Consider the following 18060-nt stretch of genomic DNA (forward strand, 5'->3'; position numbering starts at 1 on the left):
AAATAATACTTATTCATGGATAAGTAGACTCTTTTCTTTTCATAGTTCCTGGTATATATTAAATAACAATCAAAATAAAATATTCAATCAACAACTTTTGTAAAACCAAAACCCGTATTTCTATAATTCTAATTAAATGTAATTAACAAAAAACCAATATGACGTTTTATAATTATAAAAACAAGAAACAAACTAAGTCTTTTAGTTTAATAATCATGACATGACAAGATAATTCATAATTGAATAACGGGGTAAACTATTTTCTGATGTCAGAGTATAACCTTTCTTGTCTTTCGTTTAACGTAATTAAAGAAACTGGGGGATAGCTCAACCAACTCCAAGGCTAGATACATGCATGCACGAGATCCTTGGCTCATCTCATCCCCCCTAATCCCAGACCTTAAGAAGTAACATAATAATAATATATACCTCAGCCACCAAGAGCTTTCAATGTTTTTGTATAAACTTTAAAAATTAAAGAATGAATTAGTCAATATTCTTACAACAACAATTGAGTTTCTTCCCTAAATTTTTCAAGGGAAATATGATATTCTTTATAACAATTAAGAATACAACAGGATGACCAGGGGTTCAACGTTTCTTCTCATTCATCATTCCCTTTTCCTTTTCCTTCAGAGACTTTGGTGCCCTCGTACGCGGAGAGAAAGAAAGTACTTTGATTTTTCTGCAAAAACCTGCAAAAAATTTATTTAACAAAAACCATCAGCCGCAAAACCTTGAAACAAAACAATTTATAATAAACATTACCCTGTTTCGACTGACAGCAAAAGAAATACTTTCCCCAACGGAAAAGAGATGCAGGGGGAACCATGCCGCGAAAGTAGACATACTTATTTTAATTTATTAACTTAATCACCAAAAACATATATCAGTAAGCCAACAGTAATTAATAAATGAATTTCTTTTGATCTCTAGATGGAAACTAAATTCAATGTGTTATATCAACATGAGAACGTAATCAAGGTTATGAAGAGGTGATATATTAACCATTAAATACATTAATAAATGTTTGAGTGTAACAATTGTGTCCTTATTATTTCAGATGATATAGTGCAGTATGTATTGGAACACTTTGAAAAGTAATGAGATTCCATTGTAATAGTTTCTAATTTCCTAAATATAATGAATAAGCTGGGTTTCGGTTTTTACTTGAGAAAGTCGAGTAATTTCTGCTGCAAGCGATTCAATGTTTCCTCCTCAATAGTTACATAAGTCAAAAGCTCAGGTAACTTAACTGCAAACACAAGAGAAACAATAGATTATCATTTTGCCAAACTTGTTATAAAAATCAATAAGATATGTTGATCAAGGGTAACATTCAAATGCTATGCTCCTAATAGTACCTATATTCCACCATCGTAATGACTAGAAATACAAATATACATTAATGGAATTGAAACTCAACTAAACCCTTGCAACTAGGCAGGAAACATTATATGACCAGAGAAGTCTACATTTTTACAGGCAAATAAAAAGTTAGGTATAACATAACATGATGGAGAGGGCATATATGTATAAAGAGAGAATTTGGGGGCGAGAGGGAGAGTGAATAGTAATTGTCTTCTGATTTAGCAGACAAAGAATAACCTATTAGAGCCTCTCAGATTAAGAGAAAAATATAAATGAGGATATGAGTAAGCGTGTCCCAAGACAATGCAAACACACGGAATCCAAGAACACAACAATATCCTTTTTTTCAAATATAGTTAGAATCAGCAAGAGTAATAATCATACCAAACAGGCGCAATAAATGCTCAGCTCCATAAATGGTTGAGGGTGATACATTATCCAAAATAGTATCATTATATTGCTTGCGTTCTTTTTTGTACAAGAGCATCATAGGCAATGCTTTATCAAAATAACACCTTATTCCTTTCAAAATTTCTCCTATTGAATCCGGAGCCCTGTTATCACACAGAAAGAGTACATGGTTTCCTCGTTAGTATAAGGTGTCCCAAGCTTGCATCTAATGGAAACAACGAAATGTACAAGATGATATAAAACTATCAAGCCAGAATAGAAAGGGAGGAAGGATATGAATTTTTAACTATCAACCAATTCTTACATGCCATCCTTCTTTGATTTGTATTCAAGGTACTTTGTCAGAATTTCATCAACAGTTGGTGAACGAGGAAGTTTTACAAGCTACAGGGACCAAAAAAAGAAAACATTATGGAATGATTCACGCATTAAAATGGATTATGATTTTTAAAGTGATGATTAAATAATACAAAATGTTAAACAGTCCATCTAGCATATTAGCATCAATACCAAAACAATACATTCAACAAACTTTGCAAGCCAAAAAACAAAAACTCAAATTATATTGTTCATATGATAATTATATGATACTTAGGGCACTCAGAAAAGTATGTAATGTATTGTATCATATTAATTCAACCATGGAATCTGAGTGCCATAATTATCTTTAATTTCCTCAGAATATTAATAAAGCGTAATATTATAAGTCTGTAGAACAAAGAAGATTGCATTCTGGGGGAAAGTAAGGCCAAACAAATACGGGAAAATTTGAGAAGACACCAGTGCTGGTGTCTGTAAGATCATTGTTATGCAGTCCCGTTAAATCTCAATGTTAACTTCCAAATCAACTGTAGTTACTATACACTTAATCCTCCTCTACAGCACACTCGGCACTTCAGAAGAGCCAACAACACCTTAAGATATAACGATATTATCAACAAGTTACTATTACTAAGTAAGACAAGTTTCATTGAACTCTTATGGTATACTACAAGAATGTAAAAGTACTAAGTCTGTGCTGTTTAGGAACCCAAAAACTGATTATTGCTGAATGAAATGGAACAGATTACAGAAAATGGGACAAAGAATTCTCTTTTTCTCTTCCAAGGGCTTATCTTGTGAAAGGACCAAGACATTGCTTTCTCTTAAATTATAAAAGTCAGAAGAATGACTGCCCTAACTAACCAACTAACACTAACCGCCCCCCTAAAACAGTCAGATTGCTTCAAATTGCTGTGTGACATTAAAATTTGGCTCGAGGATTCATGGGGCTATGGTCACCTTAACCATAAACATGCATAAATTCTAACTCTACAAATGTGCATATTCTTAGTAAATATGAGAGGACAACTACAGAGTGAATTTAATAGTTTTCCTTGTACCTTATCCTGCTGAGTCACAGAGTCCCAATCATCAACAAGTTGTTTCTTTAATGTTGCAGGAATTTGAATCTTGACAAGCTTTTCAACAGACCCGCTGCCCTTCTAAAAATTAGAAAATAACAATTAGCAAAATATTTCAGTTAGGAATAGTGAAAAAAATTAGAAATTCCATAAACATTAAATCAAATGTCAAACAAACTCATTTCCTTTTTAAGGAAAAAAAGAAGAAAGATTGAAATCTTAATCTCTTCATCTTATTATTACTTTTAGTTTCAGTCTTACTCCTTTAAAACACCAGGTATTTATTATGGCATTTTGATTTTATCATATGAAACGAAAAGCAAGCAAACCAGTTAATTCATTATATATGAAGAGAAATTGAATGCGAATGATAAATCTTTCAAGGTTAAAGAATAAACATGCCAGGAATGCAATTAATCAACAAAATAAACCAAACCTCAACTCCAGCATCTTGCTTCCGTTTCTTCCCTTTAGACACTGCAAAGAGTTTGATGTACTAAACTTATCAGTACACACAAATTCTAATGTGCAAGAAAATATAACATTTTTTAAACTCAATACATCGACAATCCCATTGCATTCAACTAAGAAGAGGTCCAACTTTTAATTACTGCAATATGCTGGGCTTTATTGTAAAAGTAAAAATATTGGGCTAGTGAGGGCCCGGCCAAGCCTAAATAAAAATGGGATGGCTGAAGGTAAAGTTAGAAATTTCAAAAACAAAAAAAGATGATGATTTGCTATATAAAATGCAAATATACATGTGTGTGAAGCAAGCATACGCACACACAAAAAAAGGAAAGTGGAGGATAAAATTTAATGAATACCATTGTTCTTGACATCCTCTTTATCAACTTTGACATCTGCAGAATACATAGCAAACGTAAACATCAGGCAAACAAAAATTAGTCAAAGTATACTCTTCCCAACACGCTACAGAAAAAAGGAGCATCTGTTACATACACGTATTATCAAATATTTAAAACAGGGGAAATTGAATTTAAATAACAGATGGCTGAATATCCGTAACAACGTTGAAATGACATCATAAAAATGCTTGTGCTTATATGGAAGGTCCAGAGTTAGTTTTGGTCAGAGGAAACACTCACTTTCTTTTCCCAAAAGTAGTATGTTAAAGGAAATCACACGTACTTTTTAATATTACCATTTATCAAAACCTACTGAATTGTTTATATAGTAGAAATTTGCATCCAAAGCATCTCATAAGTCTAGATATTTAATCTGGAATCTTTTTCCTTTTGAACAGTCCAGTCTAAATATCCATTTACCAATAAAAATCATCTATGTTCAGAATAAAATAATGACCAAAACTTTCATAGGTCCCTTTGCGGACCTCATCAGTCATTATTGATCACTCATTCGGAGAGTAAAAAAGGAATAAACACACACAATTGAAATCATAAATACAATAAATACACAATCCGAATGTTCAAGTGAGCAATGAACAGAAAATCTTTAATATTTTCAATCATGAACTAGTGGACTTCAGATTCCCTTGCCAAAATAGGTTCATTATGAACAAACTAGATAAGCAAAAAAAGCTTCAAGAAACCGTCATCGTAAACTATCACCATTTGAAAGAGCGTTGATTACCTGTAGACGTTTTGCCCTTTGCTTGTGTTGAACGCCCAGACTTAACATTCTTGTCTACATTTTGCTTTTTGTCTAGGGCCAACTGTTTCAATACATTCTCTTCTGTATGTTTCATTAATCGGTCCTCACCTACCCATTCGTCCCAACTGTTGGAAATACCCATGATAATGATTCTTTGTAACCTTTTGCATGTAATAATAATCATGTATAGCAAATACTTATGTTCAAAAATATGAAGATGATTCTCTCCAAAATTAATAGATTAACTATTACAAAATCCTTCCAACAAGTACCTCGTGATCTACTTCCATTGCCATTTAAAATGAGAGCTTCACTTGGAAATTTTGCAAGTACTAACTCTGATTCTCACTTGATGCTTTTTTCTTAAGCAATTTTGAGTCACACATGTACAAAATAAAAATTACAATATTCCATAACAAATTGTGAACTGAAAGGTTGACTTCTCATAGAAAGGTTACCATTTGTACTTCTGTTACATTAAATGAAAAACAAGTAAAAGATAAGAAACTCACTTTTTACTCCAGCCCTGCAAAAATAGCAAATGAAACAACCAAAATTAATACCATATCCCATAATCACTTTTCAAATGTTTAACATTAAGTGAGATTCAGGGCTTCAAATCTTTCAGGCTAAAACTTTAATCAATTTGAAAAGTTAAATCAGTGATCACTCAAGAGATGAGGTAATCACTAGAAACTACTAAAGCCGTTACAGAATGCAGTAAAATAGGCTGCAGGTGAAGAAATATTATGGTTGAACTTACAAGGTAGTGAACAAAGTATTTCCATTCACTCTTTCTGATCTCAGTTTTTTGCACCTGACATAAATCAGACAGTAGATTAGGTCACAACTACAAAATGACAAGTGGAAAGAACAGTATAAAACGCACCCTGTCTGCATTATACACACCTACAATCAAAGGGAAAAGAAAAGTATAAAACGCACCCTGCCTGAAGAGTGATTAATTGTTTTTCACTGCGAAGCCTTACATTAGGCAAATGTAGCAGAAAAAATGATGATTGGAATAACCCTAACAATACTCTTAATTTAATAATGCTAGAAAAAGATGGATATCACAACATGAGATGGATCCCACGTTAGAAAATTACAAGTGATGCAATATAATCAACCATTCAATCTTTATATCTTTATATTAATTAAAATGAACAAAAGAAAATAGGGTAAAGGGCGAGAAACTGGAGAAGCTGTGAAATGACCTTTTAAAAGTTTGTCTTTAACATAACAATAAACGCTGTTAGGTCACAATTCGGTCGAAGAAAGGAGAATTGGTTAACTTAACAGACAAAAACAAAAAGATGACAGGAAAGAACACTAGCCAAATCCCTAGCAGAAAAAACCCCAGTGCGGAGCGGTTACTGAGCATTTAGCAGCGGCAAAGTTTCCGTTTGCTTCGGATGCAGTAAATATAAAATTCCAAACGGAACAAGGAGGACTGAAAAAAATCAATAAAAGAGAACGTTGAGAAATAAAATTGAAGGAGAAGGTAAGAGGAGAGGTGAACGGTGCCTTGGCTTCGTAGATGCGAGGACCATGATAGGCGAGCACTTTTTCGCCCTCTGAATAGACGCCGGAATTGGACGGCTGAACGTCGCCAGCGGATGCATCTGCGGAGGTGGCGGAATCGTCCTTGGACGAATTTCCCATGGTGGAGTTCGGAGCGAGCGAAATGGAACTGGGCGGGAACGGAACGACACCTCTCAGTGAACAAAATAAAGTGTCTACTCTACCGAGTTGGGACCATTTTTGGATTTTTCAATTGTTCCTTTGTTTTATATATAAAATTATATAATATATAATTTAATATATAATACATTTATATTTATATGTAAATTATCTTTACAATTTAGTTTTTAAATAAAAGTGTGTTAAATTAAAATCATTATTTTATTAATTTCATCCTTTAAATAATTTTTTTAAAAATTTAATATTTTTTCTCAATTTCACATTTGTTTAACTGAATAAGTTTTAATTAAAAAGTTACCTATAATAATAAAATATTATTATTAACTTTATAATTATAAATAATAAAATATTATTTTAATTTTATTATTTTGTTATCCTTTACTGTTTACGTGCATGTGTTTTAATAAGGCATTAAGATACACAGTGTGCTATTGCTTTCTCTAATTCCACGATTACTGACTGCACCCCTGATTAGTATGCAAATTCTAAAAATCCTTCACCACTGTATCATGGGTCGAGGTCCACTTCGCAATAACTTATTGGAGGCTTTTGTTTCGTCCACCCCATTTATTAAGTGCACCACCATAATAACAGAAAAATATTTAAACATTTTCTTATCATTTCACGTTACCATTGTTGTCATTATCGTAACTTCCATCATCACTGTCATTACACAAAAAAGAAGAAGAGAAAAAAATGTGAAAAAAGCAAGAATTCTTTTAAAAAAGAATTATCTTTTACATATTTCATGTAGAAATGTTTTGAAAAAATCATTACAGAAAAATATTACATATGTTCTAAAAATCATATTTCAAAATGTATTTAATGTGTTTCGAAATTTTGTTCCCAAAATTGTATTCTGAAAATATTTTTTCAAAAATTCTGTTCCAAAAGTTTTATTTCGAAAATCTTATTCTATTTTATAAAGTTTGTAAAACTTGTAATCGCAGACACTTTTATTATTTATTATGGAGACTAAAATATCATTTTAAAAATTTTGTGGGAGGGGGTGGAGGAAGAAATCGTGGGTTGCAAGAAAAGTCCTAATTGGATTCATTACATTCTTTTTTGTTTTCCGACTTTATTCATTTTTTGTTGACATTTTATTCCTAAAGCTTTTTAACAGAATCTAACTTAATATTTTGCTAACTTTAGTTCACCATTTGTAGATCTCCCATAATGGTTTGATAATTGTGATGTGGTAAAGTTTTTATCTAAGTCACACTGTAGAGTTTTAATGGGTGATGTGTATTAATTGGAGTTAATTATCTTAATGGGTTGGATTCCAATTAATGCATCTAATTAAAATTAAGGTGCATAATAAATTTTTGAGTGTTAAACATGATAAATTTAATTCTTATAAACAAGACTGTTAGCTTTTAATCATTGTAAAATATTATTGTTAGTTTAAAATTTTTGACATTTTCTAATCATCTTTCTTTTTTTATTGTTAATTATAGTTAATTTCATGTTAAAACCGAAAAACTAATATAATAAATTTAAGGAATAGAATTTCAAATTAAGAGAGAATTATATTTTTCTAAGTTTACTTTCTTTATTATTTAATATAAGGCTCAATTACGTACCAAGTTTAGTTCATAAGTTTCAAGTTTATCTTTATTTGAATTTTTGTTTCAATTAACTCTTAAATTTTAAAATTTTACTCAATTAAGTAATTTTCGTTAATATTCTATCAACAACGTTAAATACATGTTATAGGCAAGCATTTCCATTAAAAAGAAACATTGTTTTAAAAAAAAAATGTCTATGTATCCGTATAACATTTATACAAATAATAAATTTGGATATTTGGATGCAAACAATATTATTCTATTTAAAAAAATTAAGACTTAATTGAATAAAAAAGACATATAAAAACTAGATAATGATACATGGAGTTGACACTAACATTGACATATGATACTGTCATTGCCACGTCACATATCTAACAATGTGGACAACAAATTAAAAAAAAGTTATAAAATGGAGATGTTGACACATGACATGTTTTTAACATCATTGGTAAAACACAAATAGAAAAAACCTAATTGAGTGAATTTTTTAAAAAAATGAGACTTAATTAAAAGAAAAATTCAAGTGGAGACTAAGTTGAAACTTTTGAACCAAACCTTGGACAAATGAAGTAATTAAGCCTTAATATAAATAAGATAATTTTATTTATATTAAAGTTTAGATAATATACCATTATTAGATAAATAGCATTAAGTGCTTTAAATAACATTATTAAAGTTTATGTAATTGAGAGAGCTGCAAGGTATTACTTTTTGTAAGTATGTATGAATACTATTACTATTATAAAATTATTAGTAAAAAGTAAAAATACATGTGTTAAATGTGTAACATCTCATTTAATAATATAAAACTATTAAATAACTCATTACTCATTTGGTTAAAAATTTAGTGAAAGAAAAACAGTATAACAATACAACATTATTTTCCAACATAATATAGTTCATCACATATTTTATTTCTTTATCTCACCTAAACTTACACATCATTAAGATGGAAGTTTAATCTTATGAACCAATTACTCATAAGTTTTCCTCTCTAAAGACTTTGTAAATAAATTCGACAAATTCTCACAAGAACGAATCTTGTTGTTGTTGCATTCAGAGGCGAAACTTAGACAAAAAATTTAGGGGTGTCAAATAATAGATTTGTTATATATAATTTTCTTTTAGTTAAAAAAATTCTTAATTTTTCCTCTTCATTTGCTCTGCTCAAAACAATGACACATAATAATAGATTTCAAAGAAGTATGACTATTATTCGTTATTATATCATGATACCAAACCATGAATATCATTTTAGGTAAACCCTTCATACTTTATCAATTTAATTTGGTGAGTATTGTCAAATTTGAGGACGCTTTTCTCAGATCGCGTTCTAATAAATTTTTAAATTCATTATATATAACTATAGGAACTTTAGATATTTTTTTTTCATTGTCTTAAATTCTTAGTTCTCATAAAATTTCTCATGAAAAGTTTAGTTAATGTATATGCATTTTTTTTTCATCTTTATCACAAACCTTATTTTTAAAAAAAAAAATCATTTTTTTTACTCTTCATCATAATCTTTTTAATATAAATTTATCACCTATCACCTATTTAGAAAAAAATATAAAATTTATATTCACAAATCACAATATTATCACAATGCAAAACAAAACAAAACTCATACCACTTTAATTAAATAAGTAACACTCTATAAATTCAAAACTTAAAAAAAAAATTACCATAGGTAGCGGAAAACACAAAATCCCTAATTTTCATAATTAAGGGTTATAATAATTTGGGAAAAGTATAATTAGGGTTCATACCAATTTCATAAAAGAATCCCTAAAATCACAATTTGGGTTTATACTAATTTGGGATAAACTTAATTTGGGAGAAACATCCTAAAAAGAATCATAACTCTAACATACGTAAATCATAATAAGATACTAACCTTGATATCTGAGAGATCATGCGAGAATGTATATGTCAATCTCAATCTATGTGTTCCCCAACCTCTGTTTTCCAATCTATCTTTTTGTATTTATTTCTCCTCACACACTTTCATGATAAATCAATGTCTTCATTAAATTTTTTATTTTATCTTTTATTATAATTTCCATAATATAAACTTAATATAAATAATATATAAATATAATTTAAATATATATATATATATAATAAATTAAAAAAATTTGGGGGAGTTGTGGCTCCCTCTCATTACAAAATAAATTCAAAATATAATCACTTGGGCATGTCTCATGATTTTTCATTAAAAATTTCATTGTTTTGTTCAATCACAAAAGACATGAAATAAATTCATAATATTTGTGAAATTATTTTTTACCATATTATTGTTGCGAAAGCAAATTAGTTGCTCAAATACTTTATTTTTTTCTTTAATGACATCATCAAGACCATTTTTTGTAAATGTATTTTAATATTTAATATCCAATAAAGTAATTTTTCTTTTTAATAACAAGTTCACAAATTCAAATTTTGTAAGGTTTGACATGTCTAGAACTAACACATAAAATAATCATAATCATAATCATAATAAAAGTAATAATAATAACAAGACACAAATGAAATTGATAAAGTCAAACAAGTCTTATCACAAAAAATAAAAAATATAAGATAAAAGTGTAAATGAATAAATGATTAGAAAAAATCTGGATTAAGACACACAAAAGACTGTCCTTAGAGAGAAAAAACTTTCACTAACCCTCAATTTGTTGAAATATTATGTTGATAACATGTCATCAAATAGAGTTAATAATAGATAGAAGAAGATAATGAAAAAGGGAGGATGAGGAACAACTTTACTATTCGTCTTATTATTGATAGAAAGATCATATATGTAGATACAATGGATAACCATTAATTTATAACAAATATATAAACAAAATAATATATAGCAACAATTACATTATCCAGTAAAAAAAATAAAGACTGAATTAAAAATATAAAAATATAAATACTCAATATATCACGAAATATTATTAAAACTTAACACTACACGAAAATGTCTCATTAGCAACAAATTTTAGTGACTAAAAGTTATTAGTCACTACAAAAATCAATTTAGATATCAATTTACAAAATAAAAAAATTATTTGTTACTAAAATAGTCACTATTATAAATAAAAGATTATAATTGGTCATTAATTAATTGGAAACTAATTTAGAAACTAAGTTATTTTGATAGAAAAAACTTTGATAGCTAATGTTTAGTGACCAATTTCCTTTGATAGCTAAAATCTTAATAGTTAAATTTTAGAAACCAACTTAGAGACTAGTTATAATTTTTTATTCATAATAGTAATTATTTTAATAATCAATAATTTTTTGTTTTGTAATATAATTTAATAATTATCGTGACTAATAACTTTTTATCATTAAAATTAGTTGTTAATAAAACTTTTTTTTTGTTATGTAATTAAATATATCTAATTTTTTAAATAAATTAAAACTTAATTAAACTTGGTCTTAATATAAGATTCATTCCCTAATTTCAAATTATCCTGTAAACATTTAATAGTTACCGACGAAGTATATTTAGTATACAAAAATAAGCAAATACTATACGATATATATATACTTGGACAGATATAACATAAGTCTCAATAAATTTTCAACAAAATTCGTTAAAATCTTTTTTGTGTTACTTTCAAATTTATTTATTTATTTTTATTGTTTATCTTTTTCTTTCCATACAAGTAATTGATTAAGGAAAACAAAATTTTCATTTTACTAAACATTATAGTTTTTCTAATTAAAACAACCTTAAATTCGTGTTACTAAATGAAACTAAATTCGAACTAAACAAATCCAACGTAAACATCACAGGAGTAGTTAAATTTTGCTGTATATATGAAACACTAAATTTAAAATACTATATTATATTTCAACATAGAACTATGGGATGCACTTTCAATGAGATAAAAAAAATGAATTAAATGAAATATTTGTATATAAATTAAATTAACTTATTAATCTCAACGTTTTCACTGATCTTTCAATTTTTTAAAATGTGTAAAATAAATTCTATTGATCTCATTTTTACATTTTCTTCCCCGCGTGGAATTTAATTCTAGCGTGCGTGTTTGGTTTCCCTCTATTACGCCTTGAACCACGTCCATAGTCTGCACGTGGATGTGACTGGTGAGTTTGAACTTTAAAGACAGTTCCATACATCCATTTCACCAAGACCTTATATGCATGAGTGATATAAGCAAAATGGTTGACAAATTTTTAATGTAATAAATAATGGTACATGTGAATTGCATTGCCACTACGGAAAATAACACAGCACAAACAATATCTGAATTCTGAACTATAGTCCATCGATAGGAGTATTACAATATTAAAATCCGAAGAACGAAAAATTTAGACAGATATCAAAGAAATGAAGGAATCAATTAACCTATTTTCCAACTAAAGTAATCTTTTAAGAATTATTTGGCATGTAGTGTAGTCCCTAAAACAGAGGGTGTGTGTGGAGCATGAACATGTTAGTGTCCTTGCCCAGGGGTTGGACCCGAGTCTTTAATTCCACCGAGGGTGTCGCTGTTGGTAAATTTGTGACCCTCTCCTCCGGAGCTAGGACCCGAGTCCTTGATTCCACCGAGGGTGTTGCTATTTGTAAACTGATGACCCTTCCCTCCAGGACTAGGACCAGAGTCCTTAATCCCTCCAAGGGTATCACTGTTGGTGAACTTGTGTCCCACTCCAGGTCTTGGCCCAGAATCCTTAATCGCTCCCAGACCCAACCAATCGAAGAAGCCCACCACTTGAACCGCTCCTCCAGTGGCGGAGTTTCCCGTCTCAATGATACTCAGTGGACGGGCTTCTAAGCCCATCAAAACAGTGCTCACCAGTAAAACGAGAACCGCAAAGGCCTGGGTTTTGGTGATGATGCTTGTCATCTTTAATTTACAAAAGAAATGTTGGTGTGGTTGTTTGGGAATCTAAGAGAGTGAGAGAAGAAGGGAAAAGTTGTGTTTGGTAATTGTGTAGCATTGAGAAGCAATGAGTCGTTTATATAGAGGGAGAAGCAAAAAGTTGTCGACTAAAATGAATCTAACATGCAGAGTCAAATTGTGTACATGTTTTTTTTCTGGCCGAGGAAGCAACCTAGGTGGTTCCGAAAGATTATAGTCAATGTGAAAAATTGTAGGTTTGGAGAAAGGCTTGCATCACTGCACACTTATGGAAGAAAAATAGCACGAAAGGAATTAGAAAATGGAATAATTCCGGGTCCAAGTTGTGTAAGTTGGTAAATAAAACTCGTGTCACTGAGTTTTCCTTGGTGCCCACTGCTTCAAGTCGAAGACCATGACCAGTAAGTTGTAGCCTAATACTTGAATTCAAACACCTCAAACCAAAATAGCACGTTAGATTGCATATATTGAAATATATAATGATAACATAATAAATATAAGATATGTTTTAATAAAAAAATGTAAAAAAAAAAAGTGTTTTTTCGGGTAAAGTTGAATTTGTGGAAAAAGAATTGAGTTTGAGTCAGCAAAAGAATTGAGTGTAGAAATGTAAGAAAAGAAAATGAATAAACATGCGTAAGAAAAGAGGAGAGAGGGTGAGGGCTGCGTTCGCAAAGGTCGCACTGACCAGTCAAGAAGTGATGTATAATAGTATACTACTACAGTGTTCATGGAAATTATTAATTAATAGATTAGAGAGTACACAAAATCACTCTCAACGATACCGTTTTTTTTTATCTCAATGCTAAATAATTTTTTGTTGAAAAAATATTTAAAATAATTGTAGTTTTATTTTAATTGTATAATGAATAAAATAACTTATTATATAGAAATTTTACAATTTATTTCACGATGAGCCAGGAAAAAAATGGTCGAGCCCAAGTATATTGACCTTTTTAAGTATCGAAAACATTTTGAACATGAAAAACGAAAAAAAGAGAAAAACTATCTTCACTACGCTGTCGTTGGAAAGGTGAATAAATGGGATAGTTGGAATTATGTGTGAAATGAAGACTTGGAAAATCATTTTTGTTGTGTAGAATATTATACTACATTGGAATATATAAAATAATTTAAACTTATTATTTAAAAAGATTGTATTTAAAACCTTTAATGATTAGTATATTGAGTAGTTTTTTCATCTGCAATTTATACTTGAGTTTTGATCTCAAAATTTTTGGCACTCGTCAGGAAAAAAAAATTAGATTTAGAATTTTTATTTTGCAACCTAAATTCATTACAATTAATATATATATATATATATATATATATATATATATATATATATATATATATATATATATATATATTCAATACTTGAATCTTAAGGAATTATTCAATTCAACTTAAATATTTTAATTTTTTCATGTTGTTTTTTGTGTATAATTTACGTTTCGTTTCACATTAAATTTACTAATCAGTCTAACTAACGTAATTTTAAATAAATTTATATAGATTTTAAATTTATTTTAAAAATACTTTTAAAAGTATTTAATAAAAATTTTAATTTTAATAAAAATAGTTCCAATTTGGTCTCAAATTTTATCAAATTTTGTCGAATTAGTCCTAATTTTATTTTTCTGTTCAAATAAGTCCCAATTTTCGTCAATTTGTTCAATTTAGTCTTTTTTTGCTAACACCGTCTAGATTATTAACGGTCATGAATAGTGACTGCCACGTGTCACTTCGTGATTTTTTAATTTTTTAAATTTTTTTAAATGTACACGTGTCAATTCAGCTACGTGCCACGTGTCAAAGACAATGTTTTATATTCAATTTGGCCCCTATATTTGTTATTTATGTTCAGTTTAGTTCCAATTTTGTTTAAAATTGACCAATTTTGTCTTTGTTCAAGATGAGACCAAATTTAATTTTTATATAAGTTATAAATATGTGAATTTTAATAAAAACATTTAATAAAAATTGTGAATTTTAATATAAAAATTAAAGTTGGTTTCAATTTGGAGAGGTACAAAATTGATTCAAGTTAACAAAAATTGCGACTAAATTGAACAAACATAAAATTTGACTTTGACACGTGGCACCGGCACATTGTTGGGTTGACATGTGGACAATTAAAAAATATAAAAAAAAATATTAAAAAAACCACGAAGTGACGTGTGCCAATCATTGTTCATGACCGTTAATGATTTAAACGGTGTTAGCAAAAAATGACCAAATTGAAAAAATTTGACAAAAATTATGACCTATTTGAGCAGAAAAACAAAATTAGGACTAATTTGATAAAATTTGACAAAAATTGGGACCAAAAAGGTATTTTTTTAATCATTAAAATTCTACCACGTGACACTGTTATATCACACTGCTATTATCATGTCACACTAACAGTGTTGGGTGGCACAACTTTGAGATGACATGTGAAAAAAATTATAAAAAATTAAAATTAAAATTAAAAACATTCACAAATTCACAAAGTGGCATGTGACACTAACTTTAATCATGTTTGTATTGTACTCACATAAAGGACCAAATTAAATCATGTTTTAGAAAGTCCGAACAAATTAAGAAAAAAAAATTAGAAGACCAACTTAATACTTATCCACAAAAGTAAGAATTAAATGAATTATTAAACCTAGTTTTTATTATAAAAAATTATTTGAATTAAAGAAAGCAGTTATTAAAAAGATAAAATAGTGACATAATTATTTTAATTTAAAATAACGATAATTTAAAGAGTAAAATTGAAAAAAAATTGTATATTATACTACAAATTCTTTATATATATATATAGATAGATAGTGATAATAAATTTACATCATTTTAATTATATTGCGTCAAACCTTTCAAGATGTAAGATGTTTGTAGATATATTATTTTGTCCGTGGTTGGAAATTAATGTGGTGATGAGTTCGATTTTCATGCACCACTTAATCATAAAAAAATGTTGTAGATAAAAAGGAAAAAATTAAATTTGACTTGTATGTTAGTTTAATTTAGAATTTTATTTTCACTGGAATATATTTATTTCCAAGCATGAAAGATTTAGTTAAATTTGTTTCCTAAGTCAGATAAAAGTGACATTCTGTAGATAAATTTTAAACAATAAGTAGGAGAAAATGTATCTTCATCAATCTTGAAATATTTGATAGTGGCAAATGATATAATAAAGAGTAGAATTGTCAAAATAATCACTCGCTTATTGAGTTTGGTTAATTTTAACCAACTTTTTTGAACGATCTAGTCTAATTCATGGGATTTTAATATCAAAAACTTTGTTCAGCCGTGAATGTTGTTGTCTACAGCTAAATTTTATTGTGATTCCAACTATGTTCTATCGAATTTATATCTTAAATTTTAAATTAATTAAGTAAGATAATTACTTTTTATCAATCTCATTTATTATTTATTGTCTTCATCCGATATATTTATTGAAATTATACCTCCAAGTATTTTTAAAGAATAAGTGACATTTACAAAAACATTAAATTTCAAAATCCGATTTGAAAAACCACCTGATTTTAAAATCCAATTTAGTAGTTCAACTGATCTAAGAAAACATTAAATTTCAAAATTCGAGTTGAGAAAACATCGAATCTCAAAATTCGATATAAAAAAACACCAATTTCAAAATCTGAATTAAGAATTTATTGGATTTTGAATTCTAGTTTAAGAAATCTTGAAATTTAATTTAAGAACTCACCTAATTTCGAAATCCAATTTAGAAATTTACTTGAATTCAAAATTCAATTAACTTTTTTGTTGAATTTCGAAATTCGATTAAATCTTCTTTCGAAATTTTGAAATCCGATTAAGTAGTTTACCATATTTCAAAATCTGATATATGTATATTACATTTATTTTTTATTTTTTTTTTAATTTTCTTCTAATATTTTAAAAGTTATTTTATTTTTTTTAATTTATTGTTTTGTTAGTTTTTAGTTAATTTCATTTATTTCGTGAGTTATTTTTTGTTTTTAGTTTTTAATATTTTATTAATTTTATTAATTTTCTCTAATTTATTGCCTTTAAATATTTTATTAAATGTTTTAATTAGTTTAATTTAAAATTTTACTATAATTTTATCTATCTCTACCGAATTCAAAATTGGTTAACAATTTTTATTTAAAATTGGTTTTAAATTAAAATGTAATAAATATTTTAATTAATATACGATTTTAAACAATAGTTTGAATTAACATAAAAATAACATTTACTTGACTTGCTATAATTTTAATGTAATAAAAAGTTAATAAATACTTTAAGTAATTTAATTTATAAATTTAATATAATTTAATATATGTTAACCCATTTTTAGTTAAAATTTTATTTTAAATTAATATTTAATAAATAATTTAATTATTATATATTTTTAATTATTAATTTGAATTAATATAAAAATAAAATTTATTTGATTTAGTTCAATTTTAATTTAATAAAAAACTAAATTAATATTTAAGTTAGTTTAATTTAAATATTTAATATAATTTTATAAATTTTAGCTGAATTTTAAAATTTGGTTAACATTTTAATTAAATTTTTGTCTTAAATTACAATTTAATAATTATTTTAATTAGTATAATATTTTTTTAAATATTAATTTAAATTAACATAAAAAAAATTTATTTGATTTGCATCAATTATAATTTAATAAAATATTAAATAAAATTTATTTAATATTTTAATTAGTTTAATTTTAAATTTTAATATAATTTAATATATGTTAATCGGGTTTCCAGTTTACTTTTTTAGTTAAAATTTTATTTTATATTTAAATTTAATAAATATTATACATAGTATGTTTTTTAAATATTTATTTCAATTAACATAAAAATTAAATTTATTTGATTTAATGCATTTTTAAGTTAATTAAAATTTGTTGTTTAACCTTCCAAATCCAGTATTTTTCCTAAGAGAGTGTCTCGATAATTGGAAGAGGGTGAAGGTTGCTGAAGGAAGAAATAAGGAAAGAGATGGGGTGAAAGTTAAGTAGGGAATAAATAAGGAGAGAGAGGATTATTAAAAAGTTTAATTATATTTTAGATTAAATAAAAATTT

General features: G+C 27.5%; 2 protein-coding genes across 2 annotated transcripts; both read right to left on the reverse strand.

Annotated features, from left to right (window-relative positions):
- Positions 1–430: 430 nt before the first annotated feature.
- On the reverse strand, positions 431–6580 carry LOC114176398 (protein MRG1). Its single transcript, XM_028061438.1, has 11 exons — positions 6348–6580; positions 5584–5637; positions 5333–5346; positions 4800–4945; positions 4013–4048; positions 3622–3662; positions 3165–3266; positions 2087–2166; positions 1756–1925; positions 1171–1255; positions 431–695 (listed from the first exon to the last, which is right to left on the reverse strand). The coding sequence occupies exons 1-11, from the start codon at positions 6483–6485 to the stop codon at positions 605–607; spliced, it is 957 nt and encodes a 318-aa protein (XP_027917239.1). The 5' UTR covers positions 6486–6580; the 3' UTR covers positions 431–604.
- A 5712-nt stretch (positions 6581–12292) lies between these two features.
- Positions 12293–13075, reverse strand: LOC114177294 (PAMP-induced secreted peptide 2-like). The gene has a single exon (XM_028062575.1). It carries the CDS (start codon positions 12967–12969, stop codon positions 12556–12558), a length of 414 nt encoding a protein of 137 aa, XP_027918376.1. The 5' UTR covers positions 12970–13075; the 3' UTR covers positions 12293–12555.
- Positions 13076–18060: the final 4985 nt, after the last annotated feature.

Source organism: Vigna unguiculata, chromosome 3, assembly GCF_004118075.2.
Source record: "Vigna unguiculata cultivar IT97K-499-35 chromosome 3, ASM411807v1, whole genome shotgun sequence".
NCBI classification, from domain to species: domain Eukaryota; kingdom Viridiplantae; phylum Streptophyta; class Magnoliopsida; order Fabales; family Fabaceae; genus Vigna; species Vigna unguiculata.